The sequence below is a fragment of the Camarhynchus parvulus genome, chromosome 2 (assembly GCF_901933205.1).
Source record: "Camarhynchus parvulus chromosome 2, STF_HiC, whole genome shotgun sequence".
In the NCBI taxonomy this organism is placed as follows: domain Eukaryota; kingdom Metazoa; phylum Chordata; class Aves; order Passeriformes; family Thraupidae; genus Camarhynchus; species Camarhynchus parvulus.
Window position 1 is genome coordinate 117563269 of NC_044572.1, and position 16787 is coordinate 117580055.

The 16787-nt window shown below is 36.2% G+C and overlaps 1 protein-coding gene across 2 annotated transcripts in view; it reads right to left on the minus strand.

The window, feature by feature from the left end:
* Positions 1 to 16787, minus strand: part of ARFGEF1 (ADP ribosylation factor guanine nucleotide exchange factor 1) — an 85345-nt gene that overhangs the window by 29808 nt on the left and 38750 nt on the right. For both annotated transcript variants that reach the window (XM_030944185.1, XM_030944186.1), the window contains exons 5-18: positions 16518 to 16697; positions 15634 to 15907; positions 15016 to 15129; positions 14210 to 14373; positions 12986 to 13119; positions 9310 to 9544; positions 5221 to 5320; positions 4965 to 5104; positions 4752 to 4860; positions 3559 to 3760; positions 2531 to 2642; positions 1144 to 1349; positions 962 to 1046; positions 249 to 420 (exon numbers count right to left, since the gene is read on the minus strand). In XM_030944185.1, the coding sequence (XP_030800045.1) occupies positions 249 to 420; positions 962 to 1046; positions 1144 to 1349; positions 2531 to 2642; positions 3559 to 3760; positions 4752 to 4860; positions 4965 to 5104; positions 5221 to 5320; positions 9310 to 9544; positions 12986 to 13119; positions 14210 to 14373; positions 15016 to 15129; positions 15634 to 15907; positions 16518 to 16697 (2227 nt within the window). The remainder of the gene's footprint in view (positions 1 to 248; positions 421 to 961; positions 1047 to 1143; positions 1350 to 2530; positions 2643 to 3558; positions 3761 to 4751; positions 4861 to 4964; positions 5105 to 5220; positions 5321 to 9309; positions 9545 to 12985; positions 13120 to 14209; positions 14374 to 15015; positions 15130 to 15633; positions 15908 to 16517; positions 16698 to 16787) is intronic.

Here is a 16787-nt window from a genome sequence, read left to right on the forward strand (position 1 = left end):
TTCACGGTCAACGCACTGATTGCCAGGAATTCAGATGCAAAGGGAAGTGAAAATAAGCAGTTGTTTTTAATGCAGATTTGAGGTTAGCATCATGCATTTATGTTAAAAAGAAAAGGATATGAAATTAGAACCTAGGACTCACTGTGAGTTGAGTGATGTTTGCTTCATTCAACTCCTGTTTTGAAAAGGAGAACTTAATGAAACTGAAGAGCCAACCCTTGAAGAAAGCTAACAATGCCACTACTTACTTTGTTTACTGGATTTTGTGGGTATTGTTAATTCTTTTGTTTCCTTCATTGAAATCTTCTTTCCAGCTATTTCATTATAGATAGCAGACAAGTATTCTTCAGGGAGATCTTTACTGTCATTGATACCTCTATTCATTTTAATATACTGTTCTTTTGTCATTTTATTCTTAACCTGAAATGCAGAAAGTAGCTGTAAGTATCAACAAATGACGCACGCTTATCATTTACAATGCTTCCTATAAAAATGCCCAGCTCACAAGAAATTACCATCAAGGATAAACCTGCTGATTCAGAAGACATTTTAAAGTATTCAACACATCCAAGACTACACTGTCAAATCTACAATATACCACAAAGCCATGAGGACATTCCAACACTGAAACATTTGGTAGCATCCACAGATCAAATGTATGTCAAATCAGATGTACATTAAAAAAAAAAAAAAGGAAAAAAAAGCTTTTTCTTGTCATACAGACCAAACTATCTATCATGCAGAAAGCTACCTTACAGAAAGGCCTAACCAAAAAAACTTCAAAACCTCAACACCCATGAAACACAATACTGTTACGTAAAAGATTCACTAATGTACACTACTTTACTTATTACACACATACTGACGTTAAATTGGACATCAAGCTTTAACAACTACATTGTCACAAAGCCTGAAAGCTACATGCCTATGAATTACACGGCTACTTATTCCAGCAACATACCTGTGGACTGTGAAGATCTGTTGTCAACATGATAATTGAGTAAGCTAAAACATATGCAGTATCTGCACTAGCAAAAAGAGTTTGCCTGAAGGCAAAAAGGAGAGAAAGAATAGCAAATTTAATTAATTAGGATTTTTTACTAATTACTCAGCTTTCCGAAGTTCTGAAGAAGTGTATCTTACCCTTGGTTACATTCTAAATATCTAGCAGCAAATTTCTCCATTAAGCGATCAATTTTTTGAGCTTCTCCTGGTAGACGAAACCCTTCTAGAAACATGCGTAACGCTGAAACAAAATCCTTTCCCGAAAAGTCGTGTTGGTCTACATATGCATACATCACTTCTTTGTTAAATTTATCATTGTCTCCCAGGAACTCCCCAACCTGAGTCTGAAATAAGAGTAGAAAAGACAAACTAGTGCATTTATATTTGAAAAATAAGTAACAACAACAGTCAAGTGTCATACAAAAAGAGGTGTGTATTGCAGTTAACTGAGACATATTCCTGCTTCTCCTCTGCTGTCTGCAGCAAAGTATTTTGGCCATATATTCCATCATAATGCTCTTACATGCTCATAGGTATCTGCCTACATTCTTCCTTCTCTGCTTTTATTCACATGCCATTTGTTTGTTAGCTGAATTCCACACGGGTACAAGACAAAGTTAGTATTACTAATGATTGCACTCTGCTGTAATGAAGTTTGTAGTTAAGAAACTTATTACAGGAATGAAAAGCTCACCAAACTCATCTTTTTTCCCTAGAGTACTAATCTCAAACAGATGCAAGGGATGCTGAAATAAAAATAGTTGGTACTCAAAATACATCTGAGTTGATCACTGTCAACACAACACAGTACAACAAAAAAGCATGCATTCAGATAAAGATGCCTGGATATGTAAACTAAGGTTAAAAAATGTTTTAATGTCTGATTCTAAGCATTAATACTGAAATTTGTGAATTCAGCCACAGTTACAAACATGGACACCAACATGTGTGGCCTTTATGCATAATGGTGAGAACTGCTGTTTCAGAAAGCTAGGTTTCTCATTACAATATTAACATGAGATATTCCCACCCAGATATTGCAAGACCCTTACAAGTCCAGCAACAGCTGCTAGCTGCCAATAAAATCCATGAGCTAATCTCAATTAACTAACTTTCCTCTGGGGGCACAAAAAGGTGCTTTTAATGTTGTTGCACCACATTATTATTTTCACCATCTCTGAAGGACAGATACTTCTGTCAGTTCCTTGCTAAAGTATATAGGATTTACTAAGTTGCTTCAAGCTATACTAGGAACTAAGTACAAGTTTTGAGTCAGCTCGAGTATGTCAGTCTCCTGGCTTTACAGGATGCTGAACCATGGGATGCTGAGAGCACAGGGTAGAGCTCAACTGCACCCTCCAACTCAAATTCCTTGAACTTACAAATTTTAGAAGAGACAAAGAGAGGTTTCCTTTTCTCCATTACACAAAAATGTGATACACAGTCTGAACACTATCAGCTGATTTGCACTTAGTATAAACACATCAGTATAAGCACAGACAACCATCAGGAAAAGTTTCCTTACTGAATCTAATCTTTCCTCTTGATGCAAGAATTGAGCAATATCTTCAGGGGTAGTGCCAAGCATTCCTTGTTCTTGCAGGTACTGAATCCCCCTCTTTGGTTTCTTGTTGAATCTGTACAACAAAGAGCAAGATGAAATTAGAGTTAATCCTTTTACCCATGCAAAAAGCTGTACCAGCCTAAGTAAAGAAATTCAGAAATTTCAGATAAGATGCTGAAAAATCTACATATTAAGTATTTTTCCTTTATCAAACTGCACATTAGATAGGAATGAGCCATTTCCATTTACTCTGGCACTCATGAATAAAAAAAATATTCCACAAGGACAGCAAAATCTTGAAAAGAACAATTATGCTCTTGATTTTTATCCTAATCTGTAGGAAACAATCAACAAATCCATTAGTGGCCTGTAAAAATGGAAACATACAAAACATAGAACCAGGAAACTGAAAGAAACTGAAGCCCTGAAGGACTAAGGCACGTTTGTGCAGGGTCCCAGAACTATGTGACAGAAAACTTTCATTTTGCATAAAACTGACTTCATTGAAGAGATTGAGGTGATGAAGATAAAATCACACGGAAGATTTACGTCAGACTGCAGAGAAATTACATTATCCTCCAGTGCTAATTACGACAAATTAATTAATCATAAGGACTCATCAGCATAAGCAGGAATTTTCACTGGTAACATGTACATTAAAATGGGTCACATTCAAATGATCATGAGTTCAATGTTCTTTTTATCCAAATATAAAAACCTTATTTTTAGACAAGCAGGTCTGGAGAAAAAAGAACAAACATTCAGAGTACTCATCTTCTAGCTGTGAGGAATTAGGTTAACACAAAACACTGTTGACAGGCTCCAAAGGGGACACCATTCAGCACTCTTTCACCAGAGGAAGTGCTGTTACATCCAGAGTTTTTTTCCTAACACAAGATGAGTATCTATGAGGAGAAGGAAGAAAAACCCAGGAATCTTCATAGCTCCAAAAGAATCCACCCTCCCATGGGTGATAAAAGGGCACTCACAAGTCAATTCCTTGTTCTATTATTTCCTTTTGCTGCTTTAGGACTTCAAACTGCTCTGGGTTGTCAGTGCCAGACATCTGTGTGCTGTAACTGCCAATTCCTGATGAAGCAGTAGAATCCAAAGAATTTAAGCTTCCATATCTGTTAATTGTCTCAGGGTGTTTGGTTTCACTGCTGTCCTGTTCTGTGGGTTTTTCTTGGCCTATAAAGTGGAAAGGGTTACATATATCCAAAATACATACAGTGAAAAGAAACAAAAATCACATGTCAAATCCTCAATGTGGGCTTCTAAAACTCAGGGTTATCTTCAATTATGTATTTATTTTCTATATATTCTGCTTTTATTTTGGTTGGGAAAGTAAATAATTATTTAAAAGTCACTATAACATTACAAGGAGAATTCTTTCAGTTCATCACATACTGAAATTTAAGTCTTAAATTAAAACTATAACTTCAGGCACTTGGGGAAAAAAACCCCAACACCTCAGAAAAGCCAACTACAGCTTTTTTATTTTGTTTTCAAATCCAGCATCACTTTTAACCTGGAGCAACTATTCTAAGTTTTTGAAAGGCAGTGTCAGAAAGAATTTAGGCATGCCAAGGATCTGGTGCTCTCAGTTCACAAAGACAGCCATGCTAACCACTCCTAGAAAGTTTACTAGCTCACCTACCAACTTTAAGTGCTTAATCTGAAAATTCTGGCATAACATTAGGTTGGATGAAAACAAGATTAAAACAAGTAATTATTTAGTTACTTCATGGCTTACAACATTGAAACTTCTACAGCTATATAACGTGTAAGTAAGTATTCAGTAAATAAGTAATTTTTAAAATAACCAGTAAATAAGTAAAAAATACTCTCTCTCTATTCAGCTTGCTTTAGCAGTTATTTAATCAATATGAAATTATATAAAAATTAGAGGAGCTTCAAAGAAAGTTTTGAGGCACTTTTAAAATCAGAAATACAGAAAATAACATGATTTTGACATTTTTCAGTCCAGTAGCATTCTAGGAATTCATACAATTAGGAAAAGACAACTAAGACAACTTGTTTAAATGACACCAAACTTACCAATGTTCCTACCAAAGAAAAAATAGTCTGGACATTAACAGCATCAGAATACTGGAAGAACACAGTGAAGTCCTGTAGCACCTCATTACTAAAGGCAGAAGAAACACACCGTATGTCTTACCAAGGGTTGTCTGGGAATTGGGATTTACATATTGATCCTTACTCCACTCCACCATGCATTTCAAGATTGATACTAAGCATTCCAATCCTTTTTTCCTCAAACTTAATTCCTAGAAAAGATTTCATAAACAGTTAGTTAGTGGACTGGAGAGTTTAGTCTCAACCTGTCATGCCAAGAAACACAAAACTTCATAAAGTTTGGTACAAGTTTTACCTGAACATTTGACATGCCAAGTTCTTGGCTACCCCTTCCTTGAGCAATCTTTGATAAGTCATTAACCAGCCTTTCAAATATATTTGCTGCATTTAAGTCACAATCATAGTTCACGTAGATGTCCACCACACTCTGAGCATCTATAAATAAAGTGACATTGTCAACCATGGAACAAAAACTAGGTAATTTAATGAAAGGCAAATACAGTTTTATTGTTTGAGATAAAAAACAAAATCTAGAATACAGTCCTTCATACCTGCACATATCCTTGTCAGAGTTTGTATAACCATCCACTTATGATCAAATGAGCTAGTAGAAGTTTCCAAGATATACAGGAAAATTTCTTTGAAGAAAACCTAAAAAATATTCCAGGAAGAGGGAAGAAAAAAAATCTATTAGAAAACAGTCACTAACTTTGATGGTCAAAATTCCGACATAATTCTGAAAGCTGCACTTTAGAAGTACAAGAAATAATGAAAAGGCAAAAAAAAAGGAGGAAAGGAAGAAATACAGCTTACAACTGATACATGCAAATTAGGAATTTGAATTATTTACTTATGTGCTTCTGCAGCGCTGCCTAGGTTTATTTTCTAAGCATTCAAAAGCAGAAGAATTTGGAATAATGTCAAATCCTGAAGGACAATTCAGACTAAGAAGAAGCCTAAACTGCTGTTAGGAGTTCCTCTGGGATTTTCAAAGAAGAGCTATTACCTCATGACAAAAATACTTTATCTACAAGATGATGACATTATGGCACAAACATGACAAACAGCTACTTATGCAGATTTGAAGTATTGGATCTTCATTAGAAGAGAAACATCTTGACACAAAAGAATCACTCTACAATATTAGATTATTACTGGAAGAAGGGGAGTGGTCAGGCACAGCACGCAGCACCTCCATTAACAGGAAAGCTAATCTTCACTAGACTACAGATAAGTTTGCCCTGAAAATATTTTAGTACAGGTGCTGTTGTCTGGAACAGAAACTATTTTATCCCCTGTCAATTAGTTCCTCACCATCAGCACCACAGGCTGACGAATTCAGCCAAGCTTGCTTAGCAGCTGAACTAAAGCTTCTTCTTGCTTCCTCTCTGGGCAGCAGCAACTGCTGTAACAGCACCTGAACTCAAAAGTGAACAGGGCATTCCATCACTGTTCTGTACTTCTGAGAGCTCAGCTCTTCACAGCCACCTGTGGATCCAAATCCACAACACACAGTTTTACTAGACAACTGCTGAGAGTCTCAAGCCACTCAACCTCTCCAATAGCATCACACAAATATCCAAATATATAACTACCCTCGTTTTAATATTGACTGTTCTTTCATAGCACAGATTTTTTTACAGAGATTTTTATGCTATTAGCCAGGTAGAGAAAAACATAAGGCTGTTTCCACTTTAAGTCATACATCTGGGGGAAAACAGCAACACTGATTTTTAGGCAACTTCGGTGGTAAGCTATTTCTTCAAGCAAAATGTGCTAAAAATAGTTACATTTTATTGATCTCTTTAGAGAAATAGAAGCACACAGCACAATGTCAGCTAACTGTCTTAATAAGGAAAGAATCCCTATGAAACCTAAGAAGCTCAACACATAACAATTCCAAGACTTGCACATGCTTAAACATACTTAAGCGTACTAGACTGATTTCAGCCACAATTTTATGTAATCAGGGAAAGACAAAAATTTAATACATGTCATGCTGTGAGTAACCCTCAGCTACACATTTGGTGTTTTCTGACTTTTTATTGAAAGACACTGATTTTATATTTCTCTGGAACTAGCAAAAGTATTTCTTTTCTGGTAGAAAATTTAAAAAAGAAGTCACTGATGAAGCAGAGAAAAAGGCTTCAGGGATAAAAACTAAACCCAAATCTAAACTAGAAGAGAAAATAGCTGGAAGCACTGCCTACTATCAAGGCACTTCAGATCTCTATGCCTCTGAGACCAAGCCAACTTCTTGCTTCTGGTGTCACCTTTGGAAAAAGCATATCCTGGAATGAAGAACTTCTCAAAACCACAGCTACGGTTTACATTTCAGCTACTTTAAAATGCTGTTTATCAGTATATAACTTATGGCAATTCACATCACAGAGTGGAGACTTTGTTCTTAACATACTGGAAAAGTAAACCAGAAAATAGCTATTTATTATGTTTGGTCAACTGAAGTATGAGTTTTAAGGTATTCACAGTTAGGAAAGGGTGGTAATGGTAAGCACAGGTAAATGACACCCCAACTCCTCTGATATCTAGAATTTAATTTGTTGCAAATATGTTCATTAACCCCTTCAGAATTACTGTTACAATACAACTAAGGTACTACTCAAACTATTTTACTGTCAGAGGGCAGTGTTAGTTAAATATTTAAGTCAACAGGCCACAGGACGGTGACTTTCAACAGAATCTGAAACTTTTTTTTTCAAACATGCCAGAAAATTCTTACACAGATGAAAAATGCAGCCTCAATCCCAAAATATATAGATTTTGCATATTGTAAATCAGAGCATATGGCTCTCCTTACAGCTTCAAGACACAAACTGCATGTGAAGTTATCTACATTTCTACCCACATCTTCAGAATAACCTTTAGGATCAGTAGCTGAAAGAAGAATTCTTAGCTCACAATCAGGAAAAAGAAAGGAGTTTCTAGAAACTGCTGTACCCTGTACTTTGTAATAAATGGGTACTTCAGCAGTATCAGGTTTTTGGGTTTGCTATTCACAAGGAGGAAACGTAGCCCTGATATGTGATGATGGCCTTTAGCATACTCTAGAACCTGCTACATTAGTGCAGGGCATCCTACAACCAGTTTGCCTCATATGTCTTCATTTTCTATTAGGGATTTGTGAAAGGCTGGCAGTGATGGAAACCTATCAAATTTCTGTCAGGGAAGCCGACTGCAATGTGCTCTCCACCTACATGCTGACTTGTAAGCTCTCTGAACACAGCAAGTCCAACACTTTCTGGGAAGCAGGCTGTGGGACTGAGAAGGGCTCCACCCAGTCTGTCTCATGTGCCAAACCCTGCACACACACTACAGTCTTGCTGAGCACACAGTTGGCCTTGAAGCTTTTCAAAATGCATCATATTTTCAAAGCACATTCAATCATTTCTATCCAATCTATGCTCAACCATACACTGTAAATCTTACTGGTTTTCCCCCACAGAAGTATCAAAATAACCCGGTAAGTGATCACAACACAATAATTTTCTGACATGCTACTGTCAAAATGAGGTCCTTCCTCCAAAGCTGCCATAACACATCAACTTATCCACTGACATTCACAGATTAAGTGAATTCCTTGAATTCAAGGTCCTTATAACAGCAAGATTTATCAACATTTCTAAGCATCTCTTCACATACTTAAGCTCCACATGGATGGGGCAATCTGTCAGCTTCAGTATTCACACCTGAATCCCCAGACAAAAAAATTACTAAAATAAACAGCAGGGACACACTGCATACAGTACTACTTTATTCACCGCAGAATTAAGATTTTTAACACATGTGACACCACAAGAGGATACCCATGTGGTTGAACAGAGTTGTTCTGAGAATCTGCTTGTACCTCATGCACAAAGAGCTGATCTCAAGAACAAATCCTCCACATACAGAATTATAGAATATTTTGAGCTGGGTGGGATCTGCAAGAATCATTGAGTCCAACTCTTAAGTGAACAGCCTGTATGGGGATACATCTTCCTTTGCCCTATGACTTAGAACAGACCCACTGAAGATTCACAATGCCTGCCAGGACTCAGGGAATTTACTGCAAAGAATATGGACTTCTCTCCATTTATAGTCCAAGGAGTTAAATTGTGTGCACACATTAAGAGGAAATGAGATCTTATTCAGGACATGTATTGACAGAAGCCCTGATAAGCAAAGGGAAGTGGCTACAATAATGGAATAGCTGAGACTTCCCCAGAGAAAGAAATCTGCTCAAGGGATCGTGAAGAAAATCCACAATGTTCTTCACGACATTAGTTTTTATTATAAAGATCTTTTGCAAAACCATATATTACACAGTCTTTTCCTCAGTGTTTTTATTTTCCTAATTTATAATATGCAGAGCTGGGCTAAGCTTTCTTAATCACAATATTGAACATTGGCTGAACTTAGCCACAAACCTACTCAATTCTGGGTTTCAGCAACACTCTGCAATAGTACCATGCCACACCCAACAGAAAACTTCAAAATAAGGAAAATCTGGCAAGTCTTACACAAAAGCTGTGAGTCACAAAAGAAGACAAATTTATTTAAGCAATACCAAGCTACACAAATATAAACATATGTTCACTTAACACCTCCCACACATTTAATTATAAATTAATGTAACATACCTCAATCTGCATCTTTAGATGAGTCTTAAAGTTTGACAGGAGGGTAAGAAATATGGAAAGTGAAAGTTCAAAAACTTCTGGAACTGATGAGACTCCATTTTTTGACAGTGCAACACAGAGGTACTGCTTTATAGCATTAATGAACATCTCATTTGTCCTGAAGACTGGTCCTGCATTTTGCAGAATGGACAGAAGCAACTGCAATGAAAGAATCTTTGATCGCAGTTCATGAGATCTAGAACAAAACAACACAGCACATCAGCCCAGTGTAAGCCATAAAAAAAAAAAAACATTCTCTTGAAAAGTCAGTACAAACCACAATGATTTTGCAAGTGGAATGTTAATGAGAGAAACTCAAATTTGACACAACCAGTTGCAGAAAGGATCATAAAAAGATGTTGGGTCTTTTTTTGTTAAATCTTTCATTTTTCAACCAAGAATGCAGGCAAGACCTTTTCGAGAAAAGGAAAAATTATTGTTGAACCACTCTCTGTTTTGCATCACAGAACAGCAGGAACAAGCGGCAATGCTGCCCTTTTAGCCAGAGCATGAAGGGCCATTCTTTCCTGCAAACATAGCTTTGGAAGATCCCATCTAAAATCCAGCCCATCTACCAAACCTTGAGTAGTAAAATGTGGAAATTCCTTCTCCTCCCCTATTTCCACCAGCATGGAAAGAGAATTGAAGGACTATAAACACAATACTTCCTGCCAGCACTGAAATCTCTTTTCTCAAATACAGCACTTATCAGTCACTGGGCCCATCCCACTCTGAGAGCAGGTAAGACACAAAATGTGTCTATTTGAAGCATGGCATCACCAAGTCAGGCAAGGGCAGTGTTGCCAAGTGCTCCACAGTAATACTCTTACAGACTCATGTAAACTAGAATTCCTGTCAGAAATAGGGCTACTATATCTGCTCTACAAACCCCAGAACAACAAACACAACAAAACAGCCAAAAACCCCTGAAACCACACAACAAAAAGCATAAAGGAAATCTGCACCTATTAAAATCCAATGCAATAAATAACATTCCAGGTGAAACCATTCTCTCCCAAGACTCCTGATGCTCTTTCCCACTCCGGATCATTTCAAAACAAAGGCTGTATCCCTTCTGAAGAGTGGGTATAGACACAATTGGCTTTCCCAACAGCACAGTCCCAGCTTTCATTAAACAGCTACCCCCGACAGAGGACAGTTACGAAACAGGGAACAATGATAGGAAACTTTTCATCCAGTACAGCCCAGAGCACAGAGTGCTTCAAGTCAATCTGTGACACACAGAGCAGCTGGATATTTGCTATATATTGCAAATATAAAAGCTTAATTTAAAAAAAAAGTAATTCCAGTCTAGCTAAAACAAAAAATGCTAATTAACATTAAGTATGTTGCAAATAAACTCAATTATTTCTGCCAAACAAAGTGGAATGGGGAAATCAATCTGCAAACATTTCAAACTCAAAATTTAATTCCAACAGCAGACTTTCCTTCTGAAGATGCTTTTGAGAAGAAAACAGCCAGTCAGTCAAATTGAGTGAGGAACTAGTCTCTCATCTTTCTCCTAATGGGTTACAGGTCAAAATCAATCCAAAACTGCTCTCTGTAACAGTTCTTCAAGAAAATGCTTGATGCTGGCACTGCATGGAAGCTCACATACCAATCTCTTTTGATGCAAAAGGTTTGGTTTTGTATCACATGGTACCAGGTGTGCAGACAGCACATGACCAGATTATACTTTGCTATGGAATATAAGAATTTAAATATGAGGAGAATTTCAGTCATAAATAAAATATTAAATATTGCCTACTTCCAGCAAGTGCCATCTCCCACCTGAAATCCTGGACATGCTGACCTTAAAAATTTTCTATGATGTGTAAAGCCCACTTAACTTAGAACAGGTTTAAGGTAAAAACAAAAGCCAGCAAGCAAACTTTTGAGCTGTATTTCACCCCTATCTTATTTTATTCCAGGAAAAAAGGTAACAAAGACATTAACCAGGTTCCCAGAAAGCAAAATGCTGATCTTAAGTTCCAGACTTGTGATTTTAAGCTAAAGCTTTAAGTTCAGTTACCTAAAATCTAAAAATAGTTTCAATACAGACTTCATAACAAATTTCATTGAAAGTAAGATTTTTAAAGAGTCAGATAAGACTCTTGAAATGCCACAGATATCCTATGCCTCCTCTTCCAATTACAGCATGTTTGTAATAGTTCAAAAAGCCATCAATGCCTCAGAACCACTGATAAATTCTAGGCACTTCACCAAATATGGGATATCTTCAAATGTATTTGCAGTGAATTTTGGTTGCCCTAAATGCCTTTTTCTCCAGATTGTTTTTGTATGAAGAGCTTTGCCAGTTCTAATATGAATGTCAAGAACTTCATGGATTCAGATGAGATTCTTCAAGTGCCTCAACAGCTATTACTGCTCTTGCAAGGGAGTTAATCCACTAAAACCTTTAATAAATGGGCTGCTTTAGTCTCAGAGTACTAACTAAAACCACAGGATTTTCAAGGCATTTCCTGGAAGACAATTCTCAGCAATAGTGAGGAAAAACCCTCATGCCCCCGTCTTCATTCTCTAAGGTCCTGACTTTTCAAAGTACAGTGCTAGATAATTTAAAAAGGTCCCTAGATTAAATCTTCAAACCCTCCTGACTACATCATATCTTTCCAACTTATTAAATCCACATCACTGATGTAACTAAACTGTCTTAAAGTTACCTGCTTTAAAAGCTAGACTTGGAACAGTAAAGCTGATTTTATTTTGAAGAATACCAGGCTTTTCACTGTCATTTGAAATCATACTACAGTTTCAATTTGATCTCTTAACACTCCTTAGAACAAAAAAGCACTCCTCTTGAAAATTATTAGCAATTGTTCCTAATGTGCAAATCAAATGTATATAAATTATATGCATATAAATCCAAGATCAGAAAGCAAACTTTTCTGCTGACACTCAAATTTTACTGGCACCCATCTATAGAAGAGACTCTATATTTGCTTTACCACCAACAGTTCTATAAATGAAACTGAAGACATGGTATCTTCAGTCAGAAGAAACAGCCAAATAAAATCTTTGTTATCAAACATTTGTGTTTTGATTAGGTAGGCTGACAGAAGTGTCCAACCTGAACAAAAGCATGAAACACTTCATCATGAATTTATCATAACCAGTTATCAGCTCCAGGTGAGGAGTTTATATTAAGCAGAGCTGAGGATGTGTACTGGATACATAAATGTGCTGGCTTCAGCTGGTGCAGAGTTAATTTTTTTCCCAGTGGCCAGCACAGAGCTATGTTTTGGATGGAGAGCAATACGTAAGAGATAAAAAAAAATTATGGCGGACAACCAGCAATGGTTACAAACCCAGAAGGCACCAAAAGCAGAGTAATGTGAGCAAGATCAGAAATTCCTGAGAATCTTCTATACAAACTCTTTTCAAATGCATTATAAACAGCAACTAGGAAGAACATGTTCTACTTGTAAAAGGATGGGTGTTAAGAAACTTCTGAACAGGTATACAAAAGATGCATTAAAACATAAAAGTACCTTTCCAAAGTTTCTATGTTCTTTTCACCATACTGTTAGTTTCTTGTTAACAGGACTCACAAAAATATTTATATAATTTATTTTTGTTGTTAGATTCATTAGGAAAACTTTTAAATTCTACTTACTTTGGATCTGGTGGTCCATCTGACAGGGGCTTCATGGAAAGTTTACACAGTGACCTGAATACAAGGAAGGCATCCTTTTGTAAAATGTGGGAAAACTTAGCACCAGGGGTAGGTCCTGAAGAATTTCCAGATTCCTAAGGAAGTTAACATATTTCAGTATTCCATTTTGCATTAGCAGGGCGTGTAGGGAAATCCCCACCTCCGAGCAATAAAAAGTTAATATATTATACAAATACAACCAACCCACTTTAGCTTTATGGTCTCAAGATTAAAAAAACCATTCTGCAGTCCAATTGAAATAAAAGTCACCACTAAAAATGTCCTACTCAGAAAGAAGTCAGAATTAATTAAAGAGCATAATGAAATTACGTAGGTCAAGTTTAAGTAGGGTAATTGCAGTGAATTGCTGCCAGGCACTTTCAGTAGATAACTAGTTTAAAAAGACCCAAACACCAGACATTTTAATAGAGCACGAATAGTTACCTATCTCCTGCCAGATACATTTTATAAAATGTCTGTGGTACAATAAACACCCCTATTACTAATTTCTTGCAATTCTGTATTATTGTTCCATACATCAGCAATATGTTTAATGTTAAGTCTTCTATTTGTATGGCTACATGACTGTAACTTTTTGAACTTAAAAATATTATTCTCAAACCTAATTACTCAGTACACTCTGACAGCAAATATTCTTGGTCAGCTGACAAGTGTACACATATCTCACACAAGAGAGGGAGTGTATTTTCACATCTGTTTTGTTAATGAAAATCAAATCCTCTCAGACATGAAACTCTTGATCTGAAATCACTGCATTAAGATCATGCCATCAGCTTGAAATTTCTATTTCTTGTTTGAAAAGAGCACACTAAAATTGCACAGGCAAGTGTATAATTTGCTATATGTTTCACTATGTATATTGAATGCTAGTTTTATATTTTCTCAGAAGCACTTCACTGAACATGAAACTGAGTTTTTGAGTTCTCTTGAACAGTAACTCCAAGGGACAACTAAAAACATGCTGGGATAAAAAAGACATCACATGCAAAATTTATTCAGAAAATTTTCATTTAAGTAGTGCATTGAAGTAGAGTAACATGACTTCTTGAAATTCATCTCAGTAACCTATTTTATAGAATTATACTAATCACTCTGCACAAGCATTGGGCAACATTTAAAACATAATACTTTTTTTCAGTATTTCCTAATTATATCTGCCTGTACCTGAGTATCATTGGAAGAGACAGATAATCTGTCATCGGGTAAAGATGGTGTATAAGCAACAGAAATTGGAGTCCCTGGAATTCCATTTGCCTGAATGTTTTCACTGTCACTGCCATCCTCTAATGATACAGTTGTGCCATCACCACCTGCAGTCCCTTCCACATCTATCAGAAAAGATGCAAAAATAATTAACAAGCATTATATGAGAATAAAAATTTAAAAGAGCTTTTAAAACCAGCATTTAAATACTAAAAAAATCATAAGGAGGAGCTTAAGACAGAATTTACACAGCACTACAAAACTATAAAAATTGCAAATATTCTTAATTCCCAATAATGAAAATTACAGTAAGAAATTTAATTATAACTTAACTTGTCAGGTCTACCAAGTTTCCAAGAAGTACTGGTATGAGACATCACTCACTAGTCTGATAAACAATTTACAACCAACTGGAAAATATAGTGAGACACTGCTACTAGAGAGAGGGACTCATTTCTAAAGAGTATTCATACAGAAATAAAATAAAATAAAAATTAAGAAAACAAAACGAAAAAAACACCAAGAATTTGTATTTTAAAAGAACATTAGTCTCCAATATAGACTGTAAATCAATGTATGAAATCCTGTGCATTTTACTGTTAAATAATGCACTGCTAAAGTCTGACAGCACAACTGTCTTCTTTAGCATGTAAGTCATACTTAAATGATGATAAATTTTAGTTAAATATTTGAAAGTGGTAAAATAATTCTTAAGGTCAAGAACCAGACCACAGTCGCTATTGACTAGACAGATATTAATTTAATACCTCCAACTACTATGTTCACCATTTCCTGCACAATACTTTCTACAATTTCTTGTGCCTTCTCTTCACACTCATTGCTTTCACCATCGTAAGTTCCTCCATCAGCTTTAGAAAGATCTTTATAAAAAGAAAAACAAACACAAACAAGTATTAATCAGAAACTCTGAAATTAAGAAGGTACTTTGCTTGCACTTATTATTTCAAAATAAATGTTTGGATACTTCAATAACAGGTATCTGCAGAATGCAAGAACTCCAGTAGTTAATCTGCAAATGGCTAGTAATATACAGGCCTGTGCCAACAAAACACATAAATTTTGTACCTTCACATACATTTAAAACATGGAAAACTTGAGAGTTTTGAGATGTTGTTCTCAAAAACTTTCACAGTACTACACAGATGCAAAAAGAATTTCAGATACAGACTCCTACAGAGTGCAGGACTTAAGTATGCTCTTGAGGGATAGCGGTAACAAGGACAAATGGGCATTTTTCATTACTCAACTACTTGAAAACTTATGCCTTACTTCAGATTTGGGACAGACAAAAAAGACAATCCTCAAGCCTTTCTTTTTACAGACCTTTTCCCTCCCTCCATGAAACAGAAATACACACTGATTACTTTCTGCTGCTGTGGCTTGGTCAGCTTCTGTCTGTTCATTTTCAGCACTAGAAATGTCAGATCCATTTTCTGCCTCAATATCTTCTTGAAGGTTCTTGTCCACATCGTTTGTGCTGTGGTCAAGCTCTCTCTCATGGTCTTTGGACAGCTGATCAGCCTGTGCTGGAATATGTCTCAACTGAGGTGATTCAGGCTCATGATGGCTTACTGGAGACTGCTGGAGATGGTGTTGCTGTCTGTGTCTTTCCTTTTCCATCTGTTTGGCTTCCTGAAGCTACAAAAGCATTGCAAACACAGAAGAAGTTCACTATCAAAATAAAACAATAAGATATATGCATTATTTTATAAAGATGACATTTCCATTGTTTCTGCTTACACAGTAACAGTTTAAGAAAATGCATCTTTGTTTAATTATAAATAACTTCAGTATCATGGGATAATCCATTGCAAGAGGGCTGCTTCCCAACTATGCATGTAGTTCACATCTTCACTATCAAAGAAGGGATGACCACCCTACATAAATCATAGAGCCAAGAGTCATCTGCCTGCCCTATGAAGAAGCTCAGGGAGTAGATGTGACAATAAACAAGGTGTGTTTGGAAAAACATCAAGGCAAACTCTTTTTTGTGGTCCCTTGTTCTGGAATCCCCAGAAAGGGAAGAATTTCTGTGACTTCTATACACCACCCCCACCCCCAAACTTCATATTTTCCACCTATTTCAGAGGGCAAAACACAAGAAGAAAAATATCAGATACCAGATTCTTTTTTTCCCCCAAAATACCCAAGTTAGAAAAGCTGAAAAGCCTAATAATGATAAAACACATGTCTCAAGCTGGTTTGCTTTCAAGAGGTAATTTCTAAATAAAGATACTGAGATACTCACTGCTTGATTTTCCATACGTGCAAAAATGACATTCAGCATTTGTGTTAGAGTGGCCTTGGCTGTAGTTTGATTGATAAGATTTTTGCTTGCTAGGTAGATATTGTAACATGTTCTTACAGCCTGTAGTACTGTTCCTTCGTGGATTTCTATGTGTTGAGATGTTACTGCAGTGAGCAAAGCCTAAATAAACACACATATATACATTTACCAGTCAAAACATTTATCAGTCAAAAAGTTTGCAAACTAATAAATACCAACACTGGACAAATA